At 39.7% G+C, this 23,222-nt stretch overlaps 1 protein-coding gene across 2 annotated transcripts in view; it reads right to left on the reverse strand.

Annotated features, from left to right (window-relative positions):
- The window catches only part of LOC140999898 (copine-9-like), a 91,924-nt gene that overhangs the window by 15,131 nt on the left and 53,571 nt on the right, over window positions 1-23,222 (reverse strand). For both annotated transcript variants that reach the window (XM_073470464.1, XM_073470463.1), the window contains 10 exons: window positions 17,028-17,091; window positions 15,425-15,528; window positions 13,081-13,185; window positions 10,439-10,480; window positions 10,078-10,153; window positions 6,970-7,023; window positions 6,623-6,684; window positions 6,177-6,223; window positions 2,519-2,700; window positions 596-723 (listed from right to left, as the gene is read on the reverse strand). In XM_073470464.1, coding sequence (XP_073326565.1) covers window positions 596-723; window positions 2,519-2,700; window positions 6,177-6,223; window positions 6,623-6,684; window positions 6,970-7,023; window positions 10,078-10,153; window positions 10,439-10,480; window positions 13,081-13,185; window positions 15,425-15,528; window positions 17,028-17,091 — 864 coding nt within the window. The remainder of the gene's footprint in view (window positions 1-595; window positions 724-2,518; window positions 2,701-6,176; window positions 6,224-6,622; window positions 6,685-6,969; window positions 7,024-10,077; window positions 10,154-10,438; window positions 10,481-13,080; window positions 13,186-15,424; window positions 15,529-17,027; window positions 17,092-23,222) is intronic.

The following is a 23,222-nucleotide window of genomic DNA, read 5'->3' on the forward strand; positions in this document are numbered from 1 at the left end:
AAATAAAGTTATGTCTCTATGAATAAATCATGCTCAGTATTCTCACTGATGAAGTGAACAGATAAAGTAATAAAATAAAGATTAATACATTTTAAGAATTCAGAAATCTGTTGAAGACCAAGAGGTTTGAGAATTTCTTAAGCATACAAGGAAAATGTCAGCAGGCAGTCTTTGATTGCCAGATGTATTTTGATGAAGTATTTCTGCAGCTTAACCTCTGGATTCTAAACTTGAAATTAAAGTACACAAATAAAACAAATCTATATCAAACCAATTTCCCAAAATTGACTTTTTAAATGTTCCTATACAAATCTGATGCCACGATTTAACTGATTATTAGCTTTATTAGATGGGATGCTGTAACCCCTTAATCCTGTTCATGTTGACTTCCCCCCTGCTGTTTCATAAATAACACAAAACCTGTAATCTGGTGAAAGAGCTTCTTGTGAGTCATGTCTCTAATAAGCTTTGATCGAGGCCTGTAAATATGAAAACAGAGAAAAAAACCCTTAGGTCTTGGTTGAAAGAAAAAAAATAGTATAATTGTACCCTCACTCTATCACACACGAACACACACACACACACACAGACTTACTTTGCCACTTTGTTGATGACAGGTGCAAAGTTGGTGGGTCCGTACAGCTGCACCGTCCTCAGAGCCTGGAAATAAGCCTCCAGGACCCCCTCTATGCCCACACAGTTTGGACTCTCATCTTCACCGCCCTGCAACAGGCAGTAAACAGCTCATTAATGAAGCACACAGTGTTAGTACATCCATACAAGTTTAAGTTGTCTTATTAACAGGTCAGTGTGATAAACAAGGAACATCAGAGTACATAACTAGCTCTTCCAAAGATAACTGAACACACAGCATCTAATTTCTGCTTCAATGAGTCTCTCAATCAAAACAATGAAAATAAAAGAACTTATGTAACTTTTTTACCTTAAAATAAAAGCTTCCAAATACAGTGTCTTGTAACAGGGTGAATGGTGTCTCTATTACTTGTCTCTGTACTGTGTTACTTCAGTGAGAGGGTAGGATCAGTGTTACATACATGTTTACTTCAACATACAAGTTTTCAATAACATTGTTATGAGGTAATGAGTTTTGTTTGTAGTCAGCACCTACATTACATCTGACACATTGTTACACACCTGGGATTTGTATTTACCACAGTGGTGTTCACTCACTGAACTATGGGGGCGCCGATTTCTACATAATGTTGTAATTTTGTGAAGTTGCACAGGATCATGAAAGTTGATGTTTTGGTTAACAACCATCACTGCTGATGAAAATCTATCTGATGTAACTCAGGCACAAGTGTTCACAATTCGGATATTTTATACACCACTCAACAAAATATAAAACAAAGCTCTCTTCATTTTTAGTCAGCTTAATGCAGAAATGTTACATATTGTATCTGCTTATATGTACTGAATATTCAATATGATGCTAATAGCTGTGACAATATGAATTCTATCTGCATTTAATTTACCACTGCCTGATACGCTGTAAAAGGAAATAATATCCATGTGTACTGCAAATAGAACATAGACAGAACACTCAAGAGGTTACTGCCAAATTCAAATTAAACTGAATTAGGTAGGTATTTTTCTTTGAGGGCAACACTGGTCTCTAGGGGGCACTGACGAGGATTTAAGACTCAAGAAAGCTATAATACATATTAAAGTGATAAAGTTTAAAGGTGCTCATGAAAGTTTTTTTTAACTCCTGTGGTTTTTTGTTTTACTACTTCCATGAAGTGCAGGGACTCTCAAGAGTAGTATGAAGGAAAGAAAGGTCATAATGAAAGCTGTAGATATGTCACTCTGAGTCAAGAAAAGATCCTTCATGCTTGGTAGATGACTAATATCTATTGTGCCCCCAATTCTTAACTCTCTTAGGAATTCAAACTCTCCAAGCCCAAGCTGAAATAACACTGGTGACACCTTCAGGGTGAAAAGACTAAGACTATGTATTGCTCTTTCCCAAAAACATAAAAAAAAGCATTTGCATTTTTTTTATAAGGTAGGAAATGCATTGAACTTTTGTTAGGACCTTAGGGGTACATGCATGAATGTTGATGAGTTTCGTTGAATTTAAATAAAACTGATGAATATTTGAATAAAAACTAGAATGACTGCCTTTCCTTCAATTTGTCACATTATCACTTCTTCTTCAGGCTTTCTGTAACACAAGCTTTCAGTATTGTATAACTTTGTTTTAAATAACTCAAACAGACTCATTTTTGATAACACACGGATAGAGTTGGCTTCACTTCAGCTTAGCATCCAGCGGTTTTTGACTGCTTGCCCTGATCCCTGAGGAGGATGCGAGCAGGAAGTGGAGGGGATGCTGGGAGACTCACGCTGGCAGGCTGATGAGCCAACTTCTCAACTTGTGCGACCAGCTGTTGTCGCAGCTCCTCCTGGTCCAAGCCACACCCTGCTATGTGAACTGTGTATACGTGTGTGTCTTGTATGTGTGAATTCACATGTCTGTCTGTGTGTGTCTTACCAGTGGGAAGGCGTGGGAGATTTTGCCATCGGGGGGCAGCTTAGCCCCGAAGCCATAGGCAGGAAATAGCTTGTCGCTGTCGTAGTCCTGGATAATCTCACCCACTGCTTTCAGGGCCATGGCATATGCATTCATCTGGTAGGGACTCATATAGTGGAGGGAGGTGGGCTGGGAGGGGTTACCTTGGAAGAACAAACACACACACATTGACAGTATAATAAAGTGGATGATGAAATGTCTCGCTCCTTCCATCTGTGTGGCTTGTTACCTGCTAAAATACAAAGTGCGTTGTACAATTGCTATATTTTAAACAGTGGAATTGTTGTTCCACACATGGTAAACAGGCAAATCTGACTGAATACCAACTCTGACTTCTGCCCTTGGGATAAGCAGGTCTGGACTCTCTCCTCTATTATGAAACGAGTGCCCTGCTTTATAAGAAATGAAAGGCAGGGGATGATTTGATTAGCCACGATAAATGCCTGCTCCTAACACACCTACTGATAATGTATTCCTCCTAATCCCATCTAGCTTCCAACAGCGCCGCAGGTGTACCGCGCTCCTCTGGCCGTGAAAATACCAAGCACATTCACCGCGCCCTGTGCAGCTCGCACAGTCGACTGCACTCGCCACCGTGTAAAAATAAGAGCCGCAATGTTACAATCTATTCAAGACAGCTGTGTGCAGACCATCACAAGCACAACCGTAACTACCACGGAAAATGAATAAAGGTCATGATGCATTACAGAGGGAAAAAGGGTCAAGTGCCTTTCAAATGGTAGTCTTATCCCTGTCTGAACTGAAAATACAGAACTTGAGTATCGTGAATAGTTTCAACCGAGGAAAAATACAGTTATAAGACCACAGCAAGTGATATAATTGGAGGGCACATTCAAACAGTGGAGTGAAGGTGCAAAACACACTGACTTGGAAGTCTCTTGAGCAACAAAAACTGGTTATGTTTCTCAAAGGAGCTGTATGAAAGGATTTTGGTTTTGATGCTATGTCAAAGACATGAAGGAAACAGTAAACTCAATAATGGCTTAAGCTCTTGAAGAAGCGACCATTATCCCCATCACCACCACCACCGAGCACTCCCAGGAAAAAAACATGTTTGGCAGCAATAGAAATGAGCAAAACAAGATTTAACATGGACGTTGCTTCTTTGCTGCTGAAGACGGCTCTTGGCAATTAAACAGATTAAGTTTGTTGCTGATCACGCAATGTTCTTCTAGGCTGCTAATGCTCATGTTGGCTAGCGACTGTGTATTTCCATGTGTCTTACAATCGGGGTAGACACCCCAACTCTCTGGTTATATGCTGCCCCCCATTGAATTTGACAGATGAACAGTTGCTACATGCAGCACCTTTAACGGTCCAATTTATAAGAATTCCCAAACTCATCAAATTCTGATGCTTTGAATTGGTGGCCGAGCCGACCTATAATCCCAGAGTGTCTGTATTTGACGAGTTGGGAATGAGACTCAATAATCAACTTTCTTACTAATTAGTCCTTTAATGAATGACTCATTACAATATTCAGTATAATTGCTTACCTTCGTGCCTGCATTGGACTGGCATCTAATCATTTCTCAGCAAGAGCCAATTATGCCACATGGCCAGTCATGATTTTTTTTTTCAGTCAGGCTTTTATTCAGCTTGTAGTATTTTGCATTAGTACCCTAGATCTGGATAAAAATCTATCTATCAGACTGTTCTCAGTATTTAAACTAACTAACTAATTAATGACAACCTTACTATTTTAGAGCTGATTTTCATCATATTCATTTTCTTGACATTCAGATCACTGCAACAAATACTGTATAATGCACAGTCACACTCCCAAAAAAGTTTGGATGCTGTGTAAAACTCAAATAAAACAGAGTGTGATGATTTGCTTGCCATTTTTGATACACACACATTTTTGACAACAGTACAAAGACAATATATTGAATGTGGATTGACAAGATATGATTGACACTATTTTATTAACAATTACATTAAAAACAACAAGGAGTGAACTTAATTGGATTTGTTCACTCCTGTTTTATTATATCATTATATACATTTTTTAATACTATATTGATTTTTTGATCCATCGTGGTTTGCCCTGTACCGGCTGCACCCAGAGGAGAAGCACTGCTGTGCACAGGGTATCTTTTGTTTTTTACAATATATTTCATGTTTTACCTCAACATACACAAATGATTTTTGTAAATTTTTGCGTATTCCGTATATGATGCCGGTGACATGTTTCAAACAAGTTGGGACAGAAGAAAAAAAAAGACTGAACGTTTTGGAATGCTCCAAAAACATCTATCAATATCCGTGATAGTATCATGATGGTATGACAGGAGCATCCTCAAATTCTAAGTCGTTCACAAGCAAGGATGGGGCGAGGTTCACCACTTTGTGAAACGTGATTGTATAAAAGATATTAACACATGGGCTCAGGAGCACTTTGTTAAACCTTTATTGGTAAATGCAGTTGGTTTGCAAATGATTGCATTCTGTTTTTATTTTCCATTTACACAGCGTCCCAACGTTTTTGGATTAGGTTGGTGCTATCATCGGCATACAGAAACTGCTTGAGTCAAAATGTTTTCGGTCTTTGGAAAAACGAAAACATGAAGGGGCCCAATCAGTTACCTTGTGGTACACCACACTGTAGTCGTCTCTGGAACTGACACTGTAAAAACCACTTGGCTATCTGATAGTATCTGTAAATACCAGTGTGTATCTATCGCGAGTCTCGTTGATCTTGTCTGGTGCGGCTTCCGTAAACGGCTGAGGGAGACTCGCGTGCATGCAGGAGCGTGCCTCCAGACAAATATAGTATAGTGACTGTTTAGGCTAGAAAAATGTACTAAATGACTTCGTTTCGAGTAAACTCTGGATGTCGCCACTTCAGGACACTTGGATTGCAGCGGACGAGCAGTATGGAGGAATATTACAAAGTTTTTGTGTAGTTTTATGGACCTTTTCGTCTCGGGCACAACTGACACCCATTATATGGATTTTTGCTGCAGGAGGGTACCCCCGCGGGTCTCCAGCTGCACTTTGAGGAATAAGAAACTACACCGGACTTCTCATCAGCATGAGGGTGAGTCGATAATGACTGAATTTCATTCTAGAGTGAACTATTCCTTTATCATCAGATGAATCCCAGATTAAGCAACTATTTTACATCAGCAGTGTTACAGGTACACAAAATCATCAATTTAATGGGTTAAAAAAAGGAATTGTTCATCATTTTGAGAAAAATATGCTTATTCACTTTCTCAAAAATACCACCCACAGACACCAACACCTCTAAATCTTACTAATTAAGACACTGTATCATGTTTGTTTAATCAGTATGCAAACTGAAAAACAACTGAGGCACTTCATTAATAATGAATAATGGAGCATTATTCCAAAATGTCAAAGTATTCCTCCAGCATTAGTTATGGAAAATCATCACTGGCAGTTCATATGGCCATTCTGCAAGCTATGAGCTTCTTGTTTATGTGTTTATGAGGTCACATCTGGTATATCTGTTTTTTGATGTAGTGGCAGAGAGCCAGTGTAGTGTTATAACACACAAATGCACACCAAAATAAATGACAATACATCCAAGACAATGCATATATCTAAAATACACCAGTAAGTGACCTACCATTGGATGCGGTGAAGTCTATAGCCACTGTGAAGTTCAGTTGTGTTCTGTCGCAAAGAACATGACAATCAAAGAGGGGAAAGCAACTAAGAGCATAACACTTCTTAGTATCTCCAACACACCAACACATTGAACGAGTTCGGCTGCTAATTAGTATGGTGGGACAATATTCCCTCCACCATCTTGAAGGTCTAATTAGGTAAAGAAATGGAACCAGTAATTAAAAGTGAATGAACTGAATAAATTAGGTATTTTAAATGAGATCATTTACCAATGCAAATATGAACTCAGTATGATGCTCACAAAAGCTTTTGGGAAAATCAACCTGGTATCTTCAGATAGCTCCGCGCACACACACACACACATACACGCACAAAGACACAAATAACCAAAATGGCCGCTATTGACGCTCACTGTGAGAGCAGGCCAATTATTATTCCACTCACCCTCCTCGGATGAAATCCACAAAGGTATACTCGGACTCCACTTTGAAGGACAGCAGAGTTACCTGGCAAACACACACACACACACACACACACACACACACACACACACACACACACACACACACACACACACACACACACACACACCGATACACATACAGAGTGATAAACAGAAAAGGGACCGGGGCCAGGTAGACAGGAAGGAAAAAGACAAACAGGTGGCCAGACAGCAAAGGAGTCCATGAGAAAGAAACAGATGTAAGAGGTGATGATACCTATTCAAATATGCTAGATAACATAAAATACCATTATTGACGAAATGATATGGTAGAGGTAGGCGGACTCACAGTGCCAGAATTGATGTATTTCTTCTTTTTGCCTTTCTTCTTGGGATTTAAAACCTGCCAGCGACAGGGGAAAAAGTATGTTAGTGGTGGAGAGGGTACTTGTAAAAAGCACTTCATACCCCCGAATGATGGTTAATAATGAAGATGAATAATTCATCAGATCCCTGGTAATACTGGAGGCTCATGAATTGAAACTGATATTAGGTTTAACTGTGTCTATATAGAGAGGAGAGAAGATAAAATTGGATTCTGAGAGGTGAAGAGATTAAACCATCCATCCATTCATCCATCCATGCATCCATCCATCCATCCATCCATCCATGCATCCATCCATGCATCCATCCACCCATCCATCCATCCATCCATCCATCCATGCATTCATCCATGCATCCATCCACCCATCCATCCATCCATCCATCCATCCATGCATTCATCCATGCATCCATCCACCCATCCATCCATGCATCCATCCATCCATCCATCCATCCATCCATACCAAAAGTTGGTAACATCCCATCAATTCTGACAGCCACACAGCCAGTTAGTTGGCTGGGTGGCCGATGTTATAAGATGTTGTTGAGCACCATCGGTGATTAAATCCTTACGTTACTCCTCATGACTCAAGTTACAGGAACAACTAACACTAGCTTTCTTTAACTGTTTCCTTTCTTTGATGCAGGAAACACAACACAGCGGCCCATTACATGAACGAAAAGTAATAATGGCAATAAGTGCATATTGAAAATGTAGGCTAACTACCTTCCACTTGTTGTAGGATGTATCCAGACAGATACAGATATGTCCAAAAACAGCTTTATCCTCTTTTGAAAAATGGAAACACGCACATTATCTGCAGTACCATTCTAGTTTAAGATTCAAATGACTGTTTGACATTAGTGAATGACTGGTTTTGTTTCCAACAGGCCAGTTCGCAGCATTTGACTTAAACCTCTATTAAGCAAGTATTGGTATTTTTTGTGACTTGATGGCCCTACAGTTTCTTGATCCCCAAAACACCACCCCCCTAATGAACAGCTGTATATGTGTATTTGTTGACAAGCTGAAGGATCTGAAACTTGCAAAGACGAGAAGCCAAATAACCATACTGACTTACACGGTAAAGTAATATTATTATACACATTTTGCCTATATACGTTGTTTGCTAAGCATCTGAATATGGAGTATGTGTATAATAGGGTTGGATGATTGGACAAATATATCGGCTATCGGCAAGTCTATTGCTGCTTTTTTTTTGGTGATTACTTTTGGGTGATGCGACGCTGCTCAGTGACAGACTCGTTTAGTGAGTTAACACACTAGCAGACTCAGGTCAGCAAAGACAGAGAGGCAGCGGGGACAAACAACGCGTAAAGCCAAAAATCCACTTAAATCCACGTTTTAAACCCAAAACTTCAACCAAGAGCTCACCAACCATCTGTAGATGCTCTGCCACGCCGTCAGCTGTCTGTCGATGAACAGCGTCTCAGAACCACACTTAATAAAGCCCCAATAGATTTTCACATCTAACACGATGACTTAGGAATTTACTTTGACCAAACCGGAGTTGGTGTTTGTTGGGACAGACTAACCAAGTTAGTTTTGTTGAGTTTTACGATAAGTTAACAATAGCATTAAGCTCATCTTAGGTGAAAGAGGGAAACTTGAATTCATAAGGTATAGGGTTGTATTTTCCTGTTTATAAAAGGAAAATAGGTTTAACTATATTGACTTTCTTGACATTTTGTAAGTTTATTATAAGCTAGTTAGGATAGGTTTGCAAGTTTGCAAACTTTCAAGACTCACTTGGCTTGACATTGACAAAGACTGACGACATTTTTTGACGTGAGATGGAACTCTGCAGCTAACATGCTTTCTTCCCTTTTGATGTCCATGAAAACCACACAAGAGATAGGGATTACACTGATAAGGTTACAGCCTATGTTGCTTTCTCTTGCCTGGCCTCTTGCTCGGTCACTCCATCTTTTTGTCTTCTTAGCTTCTTCTGTGCCCTCTTTGGTGTCTTGGCCTCCGTCATGATGTTCATACTGAGAATACTCAGCTGGCTTGTTCTTACAGCTAGCTGAAGACACAGTTGGTGGTGTGCGGTGTGGTGCCGTAAAGGTGATCGCACCCCCTAAACCCTAGTTACATTGGGGTTGCATAATGGGAATCAAAGAGGCACCATTCTCCCTATTAGAAGTCAGTGTCCAACTAAATTATTTTGAAGCTGTTAAACTGTTTCAGGTAAAATACTTGCATAATGCTGCTTTAAAAGTGGCTTCACCCGACCCAATCACCAGAAGAAATGTTCTAAGTTAGTGTCTGTAAAACAACGGATAAGTTCAAACTTAACGTTTCTTTATGTTGCAACTTGACGTTTGTTTAGGTTCAATTTTCTATTTCTCTCAAAAGCACTTGGTTAGGGTTAGGATAACATCATGGCTGAAGATGATCCCACTTCCTGTGAGAAATAGTTGGCTTTTGTCGCCACAATAATGGCTGATTTGGCAGTGTTATGTCTTCTTCTCGCCACCACCTTCCGCTCCATCTGTGGATGTCAAAATCAACTAATACTCATATAATGTAAACGTGATATGCAACTTTAACATTGTATCCTAGTGACTGGGCTGCCACTCTACAGATTGGCCTTATTTTAGTCTACAATTTTGTTTAAAATAACTCATCAATAACATTTCTAATCCAGCGTCAGAACAGCGAGAGTAACCAAATTGTATCAAAATCATGAAAAAAACTAAACAACACAGAACACAGGACCTTTGATTTCTGTGAGTATATTTATCCATCTGTGTATCTCTTAGTGCCATCCATTCCTCTGAGGGCCAGGGGAAAGAACTGACAGATGTTTTCAGCCTTTTTACTTTGAGTGCAGCCATTTTTATCACCCATTGTATCACCTGTATTTCATAACTTCACTCTACAAAAGGTTGTGTAAGCCTGGCTCACTGCAGGGCTTGTAGAGTTTTCCCAGTGTTTTTGAGAGCCAGCCAGCTAAAGTGAAAATATCAAAATCCCCTAAATTGGAGTTACAAGGTCTTCGTAAAACAAAAGCGGTAAGAAACAACAAACCACCCCCATGTCATGTCTCACCTCATAGACATTGAACTGGTTCTGCCCCCGAGACAGCTCTCTGTAGCTGGTGGTGAACTCGCCAATGAAGTCATGGCTGCAGACAAACAGCACCCACACACACACACACAGGCAAGCTTCAATACAAATGTTATAATCTGATATAAACAGCAATGTCTTTGTCTCTATCCACATCTCCTTCTCCATCTTCGCTCCTGTCAATCTCCCACTTTCTGCCTGATCTCTCTCCTTGCTGCATAATTAGTTGTTTTGTAGCACACAAAAACAGAATGTACACACGCATTTCAATTTCTTCTGGCATTTGAGACACATCAATGTGAATTACAAGGTTATAGTGAGCGGTTATCCACAATGATTTTACCTTCCATCTCGATCCCAGTCAAAGACATCTACCTTCACGGTCCTGGAATAGACACAGAGATAATCTTAGTTTTAAGATCTGCTCTTACCAACATCATTTCCTGTCAATGAGGGGAAAACCTGAAGTTCTGGCTAATAAAAATATCTTTTCAGACATTCTCACTGGGAATAGAGCAATTACACATTCACTGATTCAATAGTGGCAAGCTGAAGTGGATTATTAGCTCAGCAGGTACAGGTCATTATGTGAACCCAAGGCCTGTCTGTGCTCAGAGTAGTTTCCAGCAAATTAACTGCATTAATTCCACAGAAAATGGGAAGGAAATGAATAAAGCTTTTAAGTTTGCATGCAGTACTATGAATATGCATGTGAAGAGCCAGATATGCTGTATATGTTAATGTTGTAGGGACGTTCAAATGAATGGAAAAGAAACCTAATTTGGTTAAAAGGTCATATTGATAACATTAACATCAACATAGACAAATCATTTTTTTAATAAATACATATACTGAGCTTGAAGAAAGGTGCAGAATAAAATTAATTATTTTCCTTAAAAACATTATTATGATTGTGAATTAATAGTTAATCCAGGTCCAAAATGAGTGTTTTGTCTATCTCTGCGTAAAGATTCTGGCAGTTGGTTCCAGCTTCCTCTAAGTTTGTGCGCTGTGTTTCATCTGCGTCAATAGTCTTGGTAATTGCGAGTATGTGGAAAAAAAATGTAGAAATGGCTGAGTTCTACAGTGTGCGCCTAGCATGCTTTGCTGCCCTACTGTTAGCTAGCTAACTAGTTAGCAATGTTAATGTGAGCGCAGGTGTCAGCTAGCATTAGTGTGACATTAGCGTTAGCAATGTTAGCATTAGCTGGCTTTAGCGATATTAGCCTTAGCTAGCTAGCGTGAGCAACATCAGCTTCAGCAAACTGGCAACTGCTTGAGGGTTATATTTTTCACACAGCAGAAATGTTGTGACACGAATGCATGGTAAGAGGAGATGGAATACCACATTTAGTAGCTGAGTGTTTTCAATAACACCTCTAAGTCATTAGCATAGCTAGTACAGGATTTACTGTGAAGACCTGAGCGATGTGAGTAATTGCTTTGAGAGGCATTGTGGGACACTCTCCACAGCTTTGCAGTGATTTGCCCAAAAACTAAACTGGGATACATTTTTTGTCTCCTTGATTAATGTTACAAACAATATAAAGTGCTACTTATCACAAAACCACTTAAAATGGTAAAGACAGTTGCATATTTAACCAATGTTTGCCTACTGCAATTGCTGCACATACTGTATATATCTTATCATATAAATATATAACACTCACTCACAAGTATGTATTTCTGTACATATAAACATTACTATGCACCCCTTAATTGCTAAACTGTATTTTGTTATTTTAGTACGTGTACTAAAAAAGTTAAATCTAATCTAATTTAATCTAATGATTTAACTTCCAGTGGTTTCATTCAGACAGGAAGTGTAACACATTTTCACCTTGTGAAACCTTGTTATTTGCATGTATATGTCAACTGGAAACTTAACATAGTTTGTGTATATTCGCTAGAAACAGTCAATGCAATGTATCGACTGCAAGAACATCAGCTGCAAACTAGCTAGCAGTGATTGTACTGATCAATTGTGTGTGTGTGTGTGTGTGTGTGTGTGTGTTTGTATTTAGCTCATCCTGTCATTAGTTTGTGTTAGCGGACTCCATTTCTAAGTTAACGTTAGATGCTGTTGCTTTCTGTTAGCAGAGAGGAGAGAGGCACTGAGACGAGGCACATCCACAGGCTTGTAGACAGGAAGGTCTCATTTTTTCACGTCAAGTTACAATCCGCTCACATATGGCCAATAAAAAAATGATTAATACATGTAAATTATTACAACTTGTTATATAGAGCCCCTTTTAAACCTGCCTGAGATAGGGGAAAAGTAAGTTAATGACATTTAATTACACTGGACATACCATCCACTTATCATTCCTGAAAATATATGAAAAATATAGAGCAATGATAGCCTAATGTAACACATGCAACCCTTTTGGGTATATTACCACATGAGTATTACTTTTATTAGGAAATAAGTACGTAACTAAGTTCAATATCCAGATAAACTTTTAAGGGGTGATAAGTCAAAAAAACCTAAAACATATCACGAGGATAAGTAGAGGGTAATAGTTCCTATTTTTGCCAAAGTGTGCACTTGTGTATGCACACAGCATGCAATGAGTACCTGGCAGCAAGTGGCTATCAGAGCCGCTCAGCACAGAACAACCTGACTTTGAATGCAGAATAGAGAGCTGTGTGAAAGCTGAGTCAGTCTCAATAACACCAGTGCTGGTCCCTGGGACACCACGACCGACTGCTGGCATTATTCTGACCGCACCAGTAACAGGAGATGTCTTCCACATCAGGGTCTGCCTGTGCCTTACATGTTCCACGTCTTCATTTAATCGTAGAAAATGCTCAGTGCTTCTCCAGGACACAGGTATGTCATGTGGAAAGCGATGAAAATCAGGTGGCTTATTCACATCTATTCTACTCATACATGATTCTTCAGAGTCCAAACAGTAATTAAATACATCACATGACACTGTATCCGCTCTCCACATAATAGAGTGATGGAAAATGTTTTCTGACCTGTCATAGTCGCCGTTGCAGAGAGCTCTAACAGGGATGGTGAAGGGCTGCCACACCGGGTTCAGTGTGTTCTTGATCACCTCTGTCTTATGGCAGATGGTGAACCTGCCAGCAAAATGACAGACGTGAGGCCACTGAAGGCAGAGCACATTTTTATTGCTCACATTGTACCTGTGAAGATAATCCCACATCACTTATCTGCACCTTCCTCTGCAATGCTACAAAATGCTTTGCAGGTTGTTGTGTCTTTTATTCGAGCTGTTTATCCGATTATATCTGGGGGACATGGTAGAATTGCAGATTGATTTTTATTGTTACAAACATGTGGAATGAGGTAATCATTTTATATGTTAGATAAACCTCATAGGGTGCTGTTATATGATTTAGAGTTGTACAAAAAAGATGATTTGAACAGGAAACAATCAGAAACCAGATGATTTTTTTGCATGTTCATATGTTCTATTCATGAAACACTTTCCTTTTCCTCACTTGGGGATAAGTGCTGGTAAAGGCTTGTAGCAACCGCCGGCCTCTTTAACATACTCACTTCAATCAAAGGGGAATTCCAGTATTTTTAAACCTGGGCCCTATTTTGACATATTCTGGTGTGTAAATTATTCATACTTACCAAAAGTTTCAGAATCGCTCCAGCAGATTGCCTCAGCTGGCAGCTGAGACATGGGTGCAGTGGCTGCAACTTAATCCTTTGGAGCAACTATGACCGTCAGAGTTACAGCTACTAAAAGTGCTTGTTTTTGTCGCTGTCAGGTTGTTATTCTAAGTCTGCCAACATTACAGAAAACAACTCCCACAGAAAAAATCCTTTGTGATCAGAAACACAAGTCTCATTCAAGGAGACGTCTCCCTCTGAAATCTCCTGAGGTGAGTTGTTACAGTTGTTGCCTCATCTAGACCATCAAAATCAGTTGAATAATTAGCCATGACTTAAATGAATTCTTGCTGGCAGTTCCTCTAGGTGAGCCCCTAACGCCTATCTCCAACTCCAACTATTCCTGCAACAATGTCACTTCTCCTTGAGTGAGATTTGTGTTTCTGGTTACAAAAGGTATCTTCGGCGGTCTATCGCCGAAGGATTCATTTCCTTAATGTCGTCAGACAACCTCAGCTTGTTAGTGGCAAAAAAACAAGCACTTTTAGTGCACAAAAGTAGTGGACTGATCCAAAAGTTTTGGTAAGTATGAATTATTTCCACACCAAAACATAAAAATATAGGGCCCCGGTTTGAAAGTATCCCTTCAAACCTTGTACACAAACTGTTCTTTAGGCATTTTCACATAAAGTTTTCATGTATAAATTAAATTGTTGGATGCCAAACTGCTTTGAAGGTAAGGAATCCATAAACCCTATTTTTTCAAGGCTTACGGTTTTAAGGTGTTTTTATGCATTGTACAGTATGTAGGCAGATAGGGGACTTCATTAAAATGACAATGTAAACTTGAACATTATTATGTCATTTCTCAATAGCATTAACATTTTCCACATTAAAAATGAAATTGCAATAATCCAATTTGCATTTTCATTTCCACAGACTCACGTGGGTGTTCTATGGCCGTATTAAAATGAAAAAAGAAATGCTATTTGACATTTAATTTTCAACGACTTAATCTGTGATCTCTTTGGAAATTACCACATTGCCTAAAAGACATACTGATAAATGTAATTGTCCTGTTAGAATGTAATGTTCAGCTACTATGTGCATTGTTGTATTTCTGTATTATATTTTATATTATATCTGGAGGTTGATATCAATTCTTCCATTACTTTCTGTTGCCATTTATACTTTTCATAGTTCTAAGTTTAAATGTATATACCCAAATACAACGTAGTGTTTATAACATAATAATTTAACCACATAACTAAATTATTCAAATAAGCATTTTGATTAAAATGGTCCAAAACCGAGTGGATACAAAAGATAAGTGTTAATAAATATTGGAAATAGAACGGGAGGTTTTGACGAGAAGGAATCATGAGTTAGGATCACATTCAGCCATACTGCATCGCATTATCCTGTTTAAAACTGGAGGTGGATGGGGGGAGGGGAGGAGGGAGGAGGCCCAGGATGGAAATGAAGTTGGTTTGAGCTGTTTACAGAAAAAAATGTGAAACCTCTGGGGGCCATTTCCCATGCATTCTTCACTGTCAGGTGAAATATCACCTGCGGAACATCGAATCTGTTCTCAACTGAATAATTCATTCAAATTTGTTTACATCCCTTCTAACGGTCCACATATTGGGGTTTTCTCCTGGGCATAGCAGTGGGTGGTGGAAGGTTAAAGACATGCAGTGGGTGAACGAGTCCACCTTGTATGCGCCAACTCACGTTCCGTCCTCATTACTCCGATAGAAAACCAAGAAGGGGTCCGACTTGCCAAAAAAGTCTTTCTTGTCCAGCTTGTTGGCACACAACTGCATGGTAGCAATGTCCTGAGAGAGAAGACAAGCATATTTAGCTGAACGTCGATATATTCCTTCAGTTGCAATTTCATTTCTAGGGCAGCAACTGGTTGTCTTCAGGAGCTAATTTCTTGTCGATGAAGGCGCTGGTTCATTTGGAATAACAATCTTACAACTGCAAGTCCCTCAGTGTAAAAACTCATGCATAATGGCAATGCAAATGTGGATCAGAATCCCAAACATCAGCGGTCGGAACGGCTTCATAACGGATGCTTACACAGATTACAGTGATTGCAATCTAGCATTTCATTTAAATTGCATACTTCATAATTGGGAGAAACTGATTTTTATTATGGGATGTCTGTAATGTAGTCAGAGAGGCAGAGGGAATGGCTTCATACATATGAATGAATGGTGACAGCAGTAAATGAGAAACGGTGTTATTTCTGCTTGTGTTGAAATGCCTGGGAGAAGAGGGGATGGATGGATGGATGGATGGATGGATGGATGAACGGATGGATGGATGGATGGATGGATGGATGGATGGATGGATGAACGGATGGATGGATGGATGCATGGATGATGGGATGGACGGACAGATAAATTGACTGGTGGATGGACAGAAAGACAGATGGATGGATGGAAGGGTGAGATCTGTCTATCTATCTGTCTATCTATAGAGTAGAAATAACAGTTCCTCATTAACTGCTGTCACCATTCATTCATATGTATGAAGCCATTGTCTCTGCCTCTCTGACTATAGATAGATAGATAGATAGATAGATAGATAGATAGATAGACCTTAATGAGGCCTTTTAGTCAATGCCTCCAGTCGGAAGGCATCATGGGAAGCCTAAGCCTGTTATTGACAGATAGGGGTTGTCTACACACACACACACACACACACACACACACACACACACACACACACACACACACACACACACACACACACACACACACACACTTATCAAAATGAAGAGCATTTGGTACTTGTCAGGAGCAAAACCTCCCAGAGAAACGATGGTAAACACAACCAAGATAAGCCTGTTCACATAATGGTCTCTGGAGCAGACACACACACACACACACACACATGCACACATACATGCTCGCACAAGGAAATGCTGTTAGTATCTGACTGCCTGGTTAGTATTAATATGTAACTGTGGCAGGGGAATGGCAGAATTGGAAGTGAAAAATCACTTAGTTCATAGCAGGACACCATCTTGACAATTCATTTTAAGCACATTCAGAAAACTGTGGGGAGTTCTGGGTAACACGGTATCAAGTGTTTATTCACACTGAGCAGTGAAAAAATAAACTTGTCATTTACAGATTAAACTTGTTGACTTTTCTTACATTTTACGACCTCTTATTGTGCCATTATTACATGTTATGTGTGTCTGTGCATGACTGTGTGTAGGTGTGATTGTGTATGCGGGGGAGAGGATTGCAAGTGATTACAGCAACAGCATCAGGGCAAATAAAAGATGCAGACAATATGAAAATATTCCAGCAACACTGACCCTGCAGTTACTGAGCTCCTCTGCAGCAAAGATAATGACTCCACACTTCTTCCCTGGGATCCCACTGAGAGCGAAAGGAGAGAGAGTGCGAAACAGAGACAACGACAGAGAAGGAGGGTAATTGTAGCATGACATGAATAATACAAATGCCAAGCAGATGTCATTTATAGTTATACGCTGTTATTGTGACAGGTGACAGATCATATTTGCAGGAAAAAGCTCGAATTTGCAGTCCTGCATAGGTAAAGCAAAAACAAACCAAAAAAAAAAAAACTTCTGAAGTTTTTGATCCATTTTTTTGAGCATCACAACTCCCGCAAAATAACTGTTTCTTTGTCATAATTTGAGCCATTTGGTCCAATAACTAAAGAGTAGAGCGGCACGATTAAATTATTTTATCCTCATTCAGGTTAGCGGAGCATTTTTGGCTTCATGCGCCACTGAGCAGCATTCAATGAACACGGCTTGTTTACATCGCAATCACAGTAGCTCTGGACCAGCGGGAGTTTCAGGTTCGGGGTCAGGACGGACACCAGAAGGCTCAGCAGCCTCTACAGACATCATGACAGAGGTGAGGAGACCGAAGAGGACGTTGACGGAAGCTAAGTAGAGAAAAACAGTGACAGAGCAAGAACCAAGAGACAAGAGGTTCCTCGTCCTTGTTGGTGACAGCTTTGCTAAACAAAAGTCTGCAGACAGACACCAAGCTGGACTAAGCTATATGTCTTGTGTGGTAGCTCATGCTTGATGTTCGGCTGTGTTCGCAAAGTTCTGACCTGCTACTTTTTGACCAGAAACCAAGTCAGCTCATTTCAACAGAGGTTTAGCCAGTAGCATGTTATAGCCACTGAATTACAGTGTTAGCTAGTGGTTAGCTGACATTTGCTAGCGAGCCACAGTAACATTAACCGGTATTTGTTGGTGTAGCAAATGTAGCCTTATAGTTTCCTTTAGCTGGCAGGGTAAAAGTGTGTTCATTAGCAGAGACACTACACTTTTCGTGTCTTCCTGAGGAACTGGTCTCGAAAAGGGGTCATATAGTTGTCCAAAGTAGATGTTAGATTTTCACCCCTGATGCTAACTGCTAACTGGATGTTCAGCCTCTTCCCTGTCTTTCCTGGCAGGTTTCTTGGTGCTTTATAGCCACCTACTGTGAATCAGTGGAAGACGATCTTTTCCCTGAAGCTATTTTGACACAAAATGTCACAGCAGAAAAAGGGCAGGTGTAAATAATTAAGTGAATGATGGCTGAAATTCATTTAGCTGGTTCAGAGTCGTGGTATTGCAAGCTAACTAGCGAGTTTTTAATCCAAATTTAGTGAAATTTTTTAATAAAAGAGTTTCAAACAAACAAACGAAAACCATGTTTGTCTCATGTATTAATTTGTCTCTCCACACAGATATCTCTCCAAAATTAGATAGAAATTAAAAGTAACACATTTTTTTTTTCAATCAATTGGACGAACAACTTCCACACAAAAAACAGAAATTCGCTCAGGTGTATGCAGTTTAGTATTCATTCCTTCCATCACTCCTTCAGTCTTTTCTTTTCCACAAGGTCAAAGCTTGTAAACGTTCTTTTCTTTTCTTTGTCTCCCATTTAAACTCAGATTAAATTTCTCATTATGAGCCTAAACTGACTGCAGTGAAGGAACAATTCACTGAACCGTCACAAAAGGGAGAAAAACTGAACAAAAACAAAGTAGAAAGTGGATGTCTGTAGAGTAGACTCAGAGAACAGAACGGGAGGGACAGATTGGGAGTGAAGGATGAAAAATGAGAGGTAAATGTGTGACAGTCGGGCCACAAAAGGGCCAAGCTTGGCTGCTGCTTCATTATACTTTCCTGAATTACAATTACTATAAGAAGAAATGACATGAGGATGAAAAAATTGTGTCGAAAGAAAGAGAATGTTATGTAAGGGGAGGAAAGACAGCCTTAGACATAATTGATGTTGGCATGTAGCCACCAGTCTACCACATTTTAATTAAACTTGTTCTTAGTCACAATGATATCAATATATTTTAAATAAATATATAAATATCATCCTGGAACAAAATTCAAACAGTTTTCTTATATTCAACACAATTTGTATGCAAGGGAAGGATTGCCCCAGGACTTGTGAATCAGACTGGGCAACCAAACACACCTGGAGATACACCAGCATGCATACAAATCATGTCACACCTGAGGAGAATTAAGTTGTAAACTGTGACTGATTAAGTTAACTAATTCAAGAAAGAAACCCCTCAATGTTGTATAATGATCACAGTAATATATATATTTTGTGAATTTATCCATTTGTTTTCAAGGTGATTTTATTAACTGTCTGTGGAGACAACACAATCTGAGAATGAATTAAGGCGACTGGTAGCTATTGCAGTCCCATTGGCACTGTGTTACATTGTGCATTGTACTGATATTTGTATTTTTTAAGTTCCACTGTCTTGACACATAGTGTTAGAGCCTATCCTCATCAGAAAAATGACAATAAGTTGATTGTGCAAGCAGCTTATTATGACACATTCAAACATTCAAGTTTATTGTAAGATGCTGCCCTCTTGTGACCTTCCCCGTGTTGCCTCCCAGCTTCGTCCCCAGTATTTCCTCCAGTGTCTCCTCATGTCTCCAGTCCGGTTTGTTTCTAGTTTTGGTTTCTGGTTTCTCTTTTGATTTGTACTTTGCTTTTGTTTGCACTTTATTTTAGCCTTTAGTTGTTACTTTGTTTTTGTCTACTCGTTCCTTTTTAGTTTTTCTGTATTTCCTCATTTTCTTGTAATTCAGCTTTGTTTATTAAAAGCCCGCCTTTTTTGGCAATTGACCAATTCAGTTGTTTAGGTATGAGGATGTGTTAAAGTAGTGTAAGTACAACTATGATAAACTAAATTTTAATTCTTAATTCTAATTAAATTTTAGTGATCTACCTCCCACTGAACCCTCCTGTAAGGTCTGAGCTAATCACACAGACAAAGCACTGTGAGTACTTTGGTTCTCTTGCATATAAGGAATTCTGATTAAAGCAGAGCAGAAAGCAACAGCTGTAATCACTGGATGATGACAATGAAATTGGTTGAAGGCTGAGGAAAACTAGTCAGCGGACCTATGATATTTTCATGTGGAAACAACAAACAGGAACCTCCAGGGCTAAAGAATGAAGCCAACACTGAAGTGCTAAAAACTGCATTTCCACAAATAGGCACAGCTTCTGGAACAATACACACGAAGAGTACAGAGGAGTCGAGCAGAGTACAGAGTTCATTATTCAACCTTTAGGAATTATCTTCACTCTAACTTTTAAACCTGTCTGCAGCAACGACCTGTGGAGGTGCTGAAATCCACTGTGATGTAGTATAATGTTAACTCTCTCTCGTTTGATTGCTGTAAGAAATGTACTTTACTTCATGGACGTACAGAGAGGACATGGGAAAAAGAAAAAAACACTGCAGGATAACTAAAAGAACCGGACTCTCTGGGGAGTGCTGACTTTAGTCAGAGGCAAAACAACTCAATCAAAGACACATGCACACCTGCTCGCTAGCTTACGGCTAGTGTACAGTAAGGTCTTCTGGCTGTTTGGATGGATAAACCTGCGGTCAAGAAACACAAATGATCTGCGTTATTTGCGTGAGTCTGGTGATTAGACTGATGCGAGTAACGCTATACAATATTTTCTTCTCTTTCTGTAGGAACAAAGCTAGCTACTTAGTCCTAACTAGTTAGCCTTTTAGCTTGATGGTCACGTTTCAGTAACCTTCTTTCACCGTGCCCACTTACTCTCCAGCTTTTTGCTCATTTTTTGGGTTGTGTCCAAAATCACCCACGTGTTCACTACACTCTGCTCATTAGCTAGGGAGTGAGATACAGAGGACTAGTGAGCTCATCTGTCAAATAAAAAATCACTTGTGACACCACTCGGTCATTATTTTTCATTCTCCATAGCAATGCATGATGGTATATAACGCTTGGTTAGTTACCAAGTGATTGGTTGTGCACTCCTTTTTACGATGCATTGTGCGATACTTTGAGTCAACTATATAGGGTATAATAATTCCCACTAAACATTCAAATGGCACTATAAAATGGCGAACTAACTATGTATGTTTGCTTTCTATTCAGTGGGTTCAATGTGCATCAGTAAACTTGAGTCTGAAGCTCAAGGAAGGAAGAAAAACTACAACCAATTGTGCTTTTGAAAAGTTTATTGAGAGACAGCCATTGTCTGCACAGCTGACAGCTAAGTCAAATTGTAAGGCACAGCTACAATGTGTTTGGACCTTGATATCCACACTCCCTTTTCTAATCCTCATCCTTCTTATACACACACATGCACACAACAAAAAACACAATTATTAGCAATGATTTCATGTCTATAACACACTTAACTGCTATAAAATGGTGCAGAAGACGCCACTGTTCATTTGTGAGTCAGTTCAGCTTGATTTAAATGACGTCACAAGCCTGAAACTAAGATTGCCTTCTGCAATTTTCATTACAAGTAATTATTCTCTTTTGAGCTGCCTTTTCGGTGCTTTTTGGGAGTAATTGTGGCACAGCGGTGTCCAAATCCAGCATTTTGGAAACAAGGGGCCTGAGGCGAAGCCAGGAGACAGAGCTGCTGTTCACTAACTCTGAATATTTCAGCTGTGTCCCAGTTCAGTGACGATAAAGCAGACTGCAGAATAACACCCCCATCAAAGGACCACTGACACAGACTTATTGTCCTTTGATACAAAGGACAGAGAAGAAGGAGTGAGACAACTGGCAGAGGGAAGTGAGAAAGAAGTGACCATGGAGGGAAAATTGATCTGAGGACAAACAGGACAGAGGGAAAAAAGAAGATGAAAATAAAGCCAAAAGTGATCAGGGTCTGATGCAACATTCTTCCATGACGTAGTTTTGAAGTCGATGGATTCTCTCGTTCATGCTGTCGGCCAGCTGTAGCGAGCAGCTACAGCAAGAGAATTATTTATGAGTTCATCTACACAGCATGTCCAACTGCACAGCCGCCAGCCTGCCCACCGGAAACAAGAACTGCCTGGGCTCTGGAGTATATGTCCGAGCCTTGACTGCTCACTGAATACAGAATAATAATGACATGATGCTACACATGACGTGTATTTAGCCCGGTCTGTTTCTTGACATGAGTTGCATTTAAGGCCACAGAGACTTGTTAGAGCTCCGTTTTTAAGATGAGTTTATATCGCTGTAAGCTTAAAATTGAAAATGCAAAGCAAAAAGTTTGTGTATTGGAATTGGAATTTCCAAAATCTTCCGCAGTACCTTCGCAAGATACCATGCAAGTGAGGCCGCTGTGAGCTATTTCATCAGCTGTAAACAGCTCACGGGAGATGCAGCAGGCTCGGCTGCCATCTGCAATTAATGAAGCGACATGAAGTACAGTCTCTTGACAGAACACTGGTTAACCTTGGGGTCATAGCTGTCATTTGAAAAGTTCACGGAGTGCCATGCAGAAGCGTATTTGCCTGTTTTTTCTCTTCTTTTTTTTTTCTTTCTCCCCAATAATTTCTCTGGCTGGTGGACTCAGGCATTATCTAACAGCTCAGTGTGCAAAGTTTTCAGTCTGACCAAACAATGCAGAATGTGATTTCACTGATTAGCTCGCCGCGGTCGGACATTATTTTCTCAGCTTGTTTATGGACGCAGGTGTCGCAGCATTAACAATCTCCTGACCAAGTAAGAGAACAGCTTCTTGCTCTGTGCAGAGTTCACTGAAAAACATCTCATTAAACCTGTACTCTGCAATAACACTGCATTTTTTCAAAGATCAGTGTCCTTCCTCATCATTATATACGAAATGCTGACTTGTGGACTGCTTGTTTGTATCAGACACACCTGTATTGGTTTTGATAGTGGTATTGGTTGTAGTGTGATGCATAATCTCTGTTTTTAGACATAGTGTATGTTGATCAAAATGGACACATGCACTTCTGTTGAATAGCCAGCCTCATTACCCAAATCAACAACACTGACCATTAGTTCTTTATTTTAAAGGTGACATATTGTGCTCATTTTCAGGTTCATAATTTTATTTTGGGTTACCACTAGAATAGGTTTACATGCTTTAGTTCTCATAAAACACATCAGTTTTCTCATGCTGTCCACTGCTGCAGCTCTGTATCCCCCTCTATCTGAAACACTCTGTTTTAGCTCCTGTCTCTTTAAGGCTCCCCTTCA

Source organism: Pagrus major, chromosome 7 (assembly GCF_040436345.1).
Source record: "Pagrus major chromosome 7, Pma_NU_1.0".
Taxonomy (NCBI): Eukaryota; Metazoa; Chordata; class Actinopteri; order Spariformes; family Sparidae; genus Pagrus; species Pagrus major.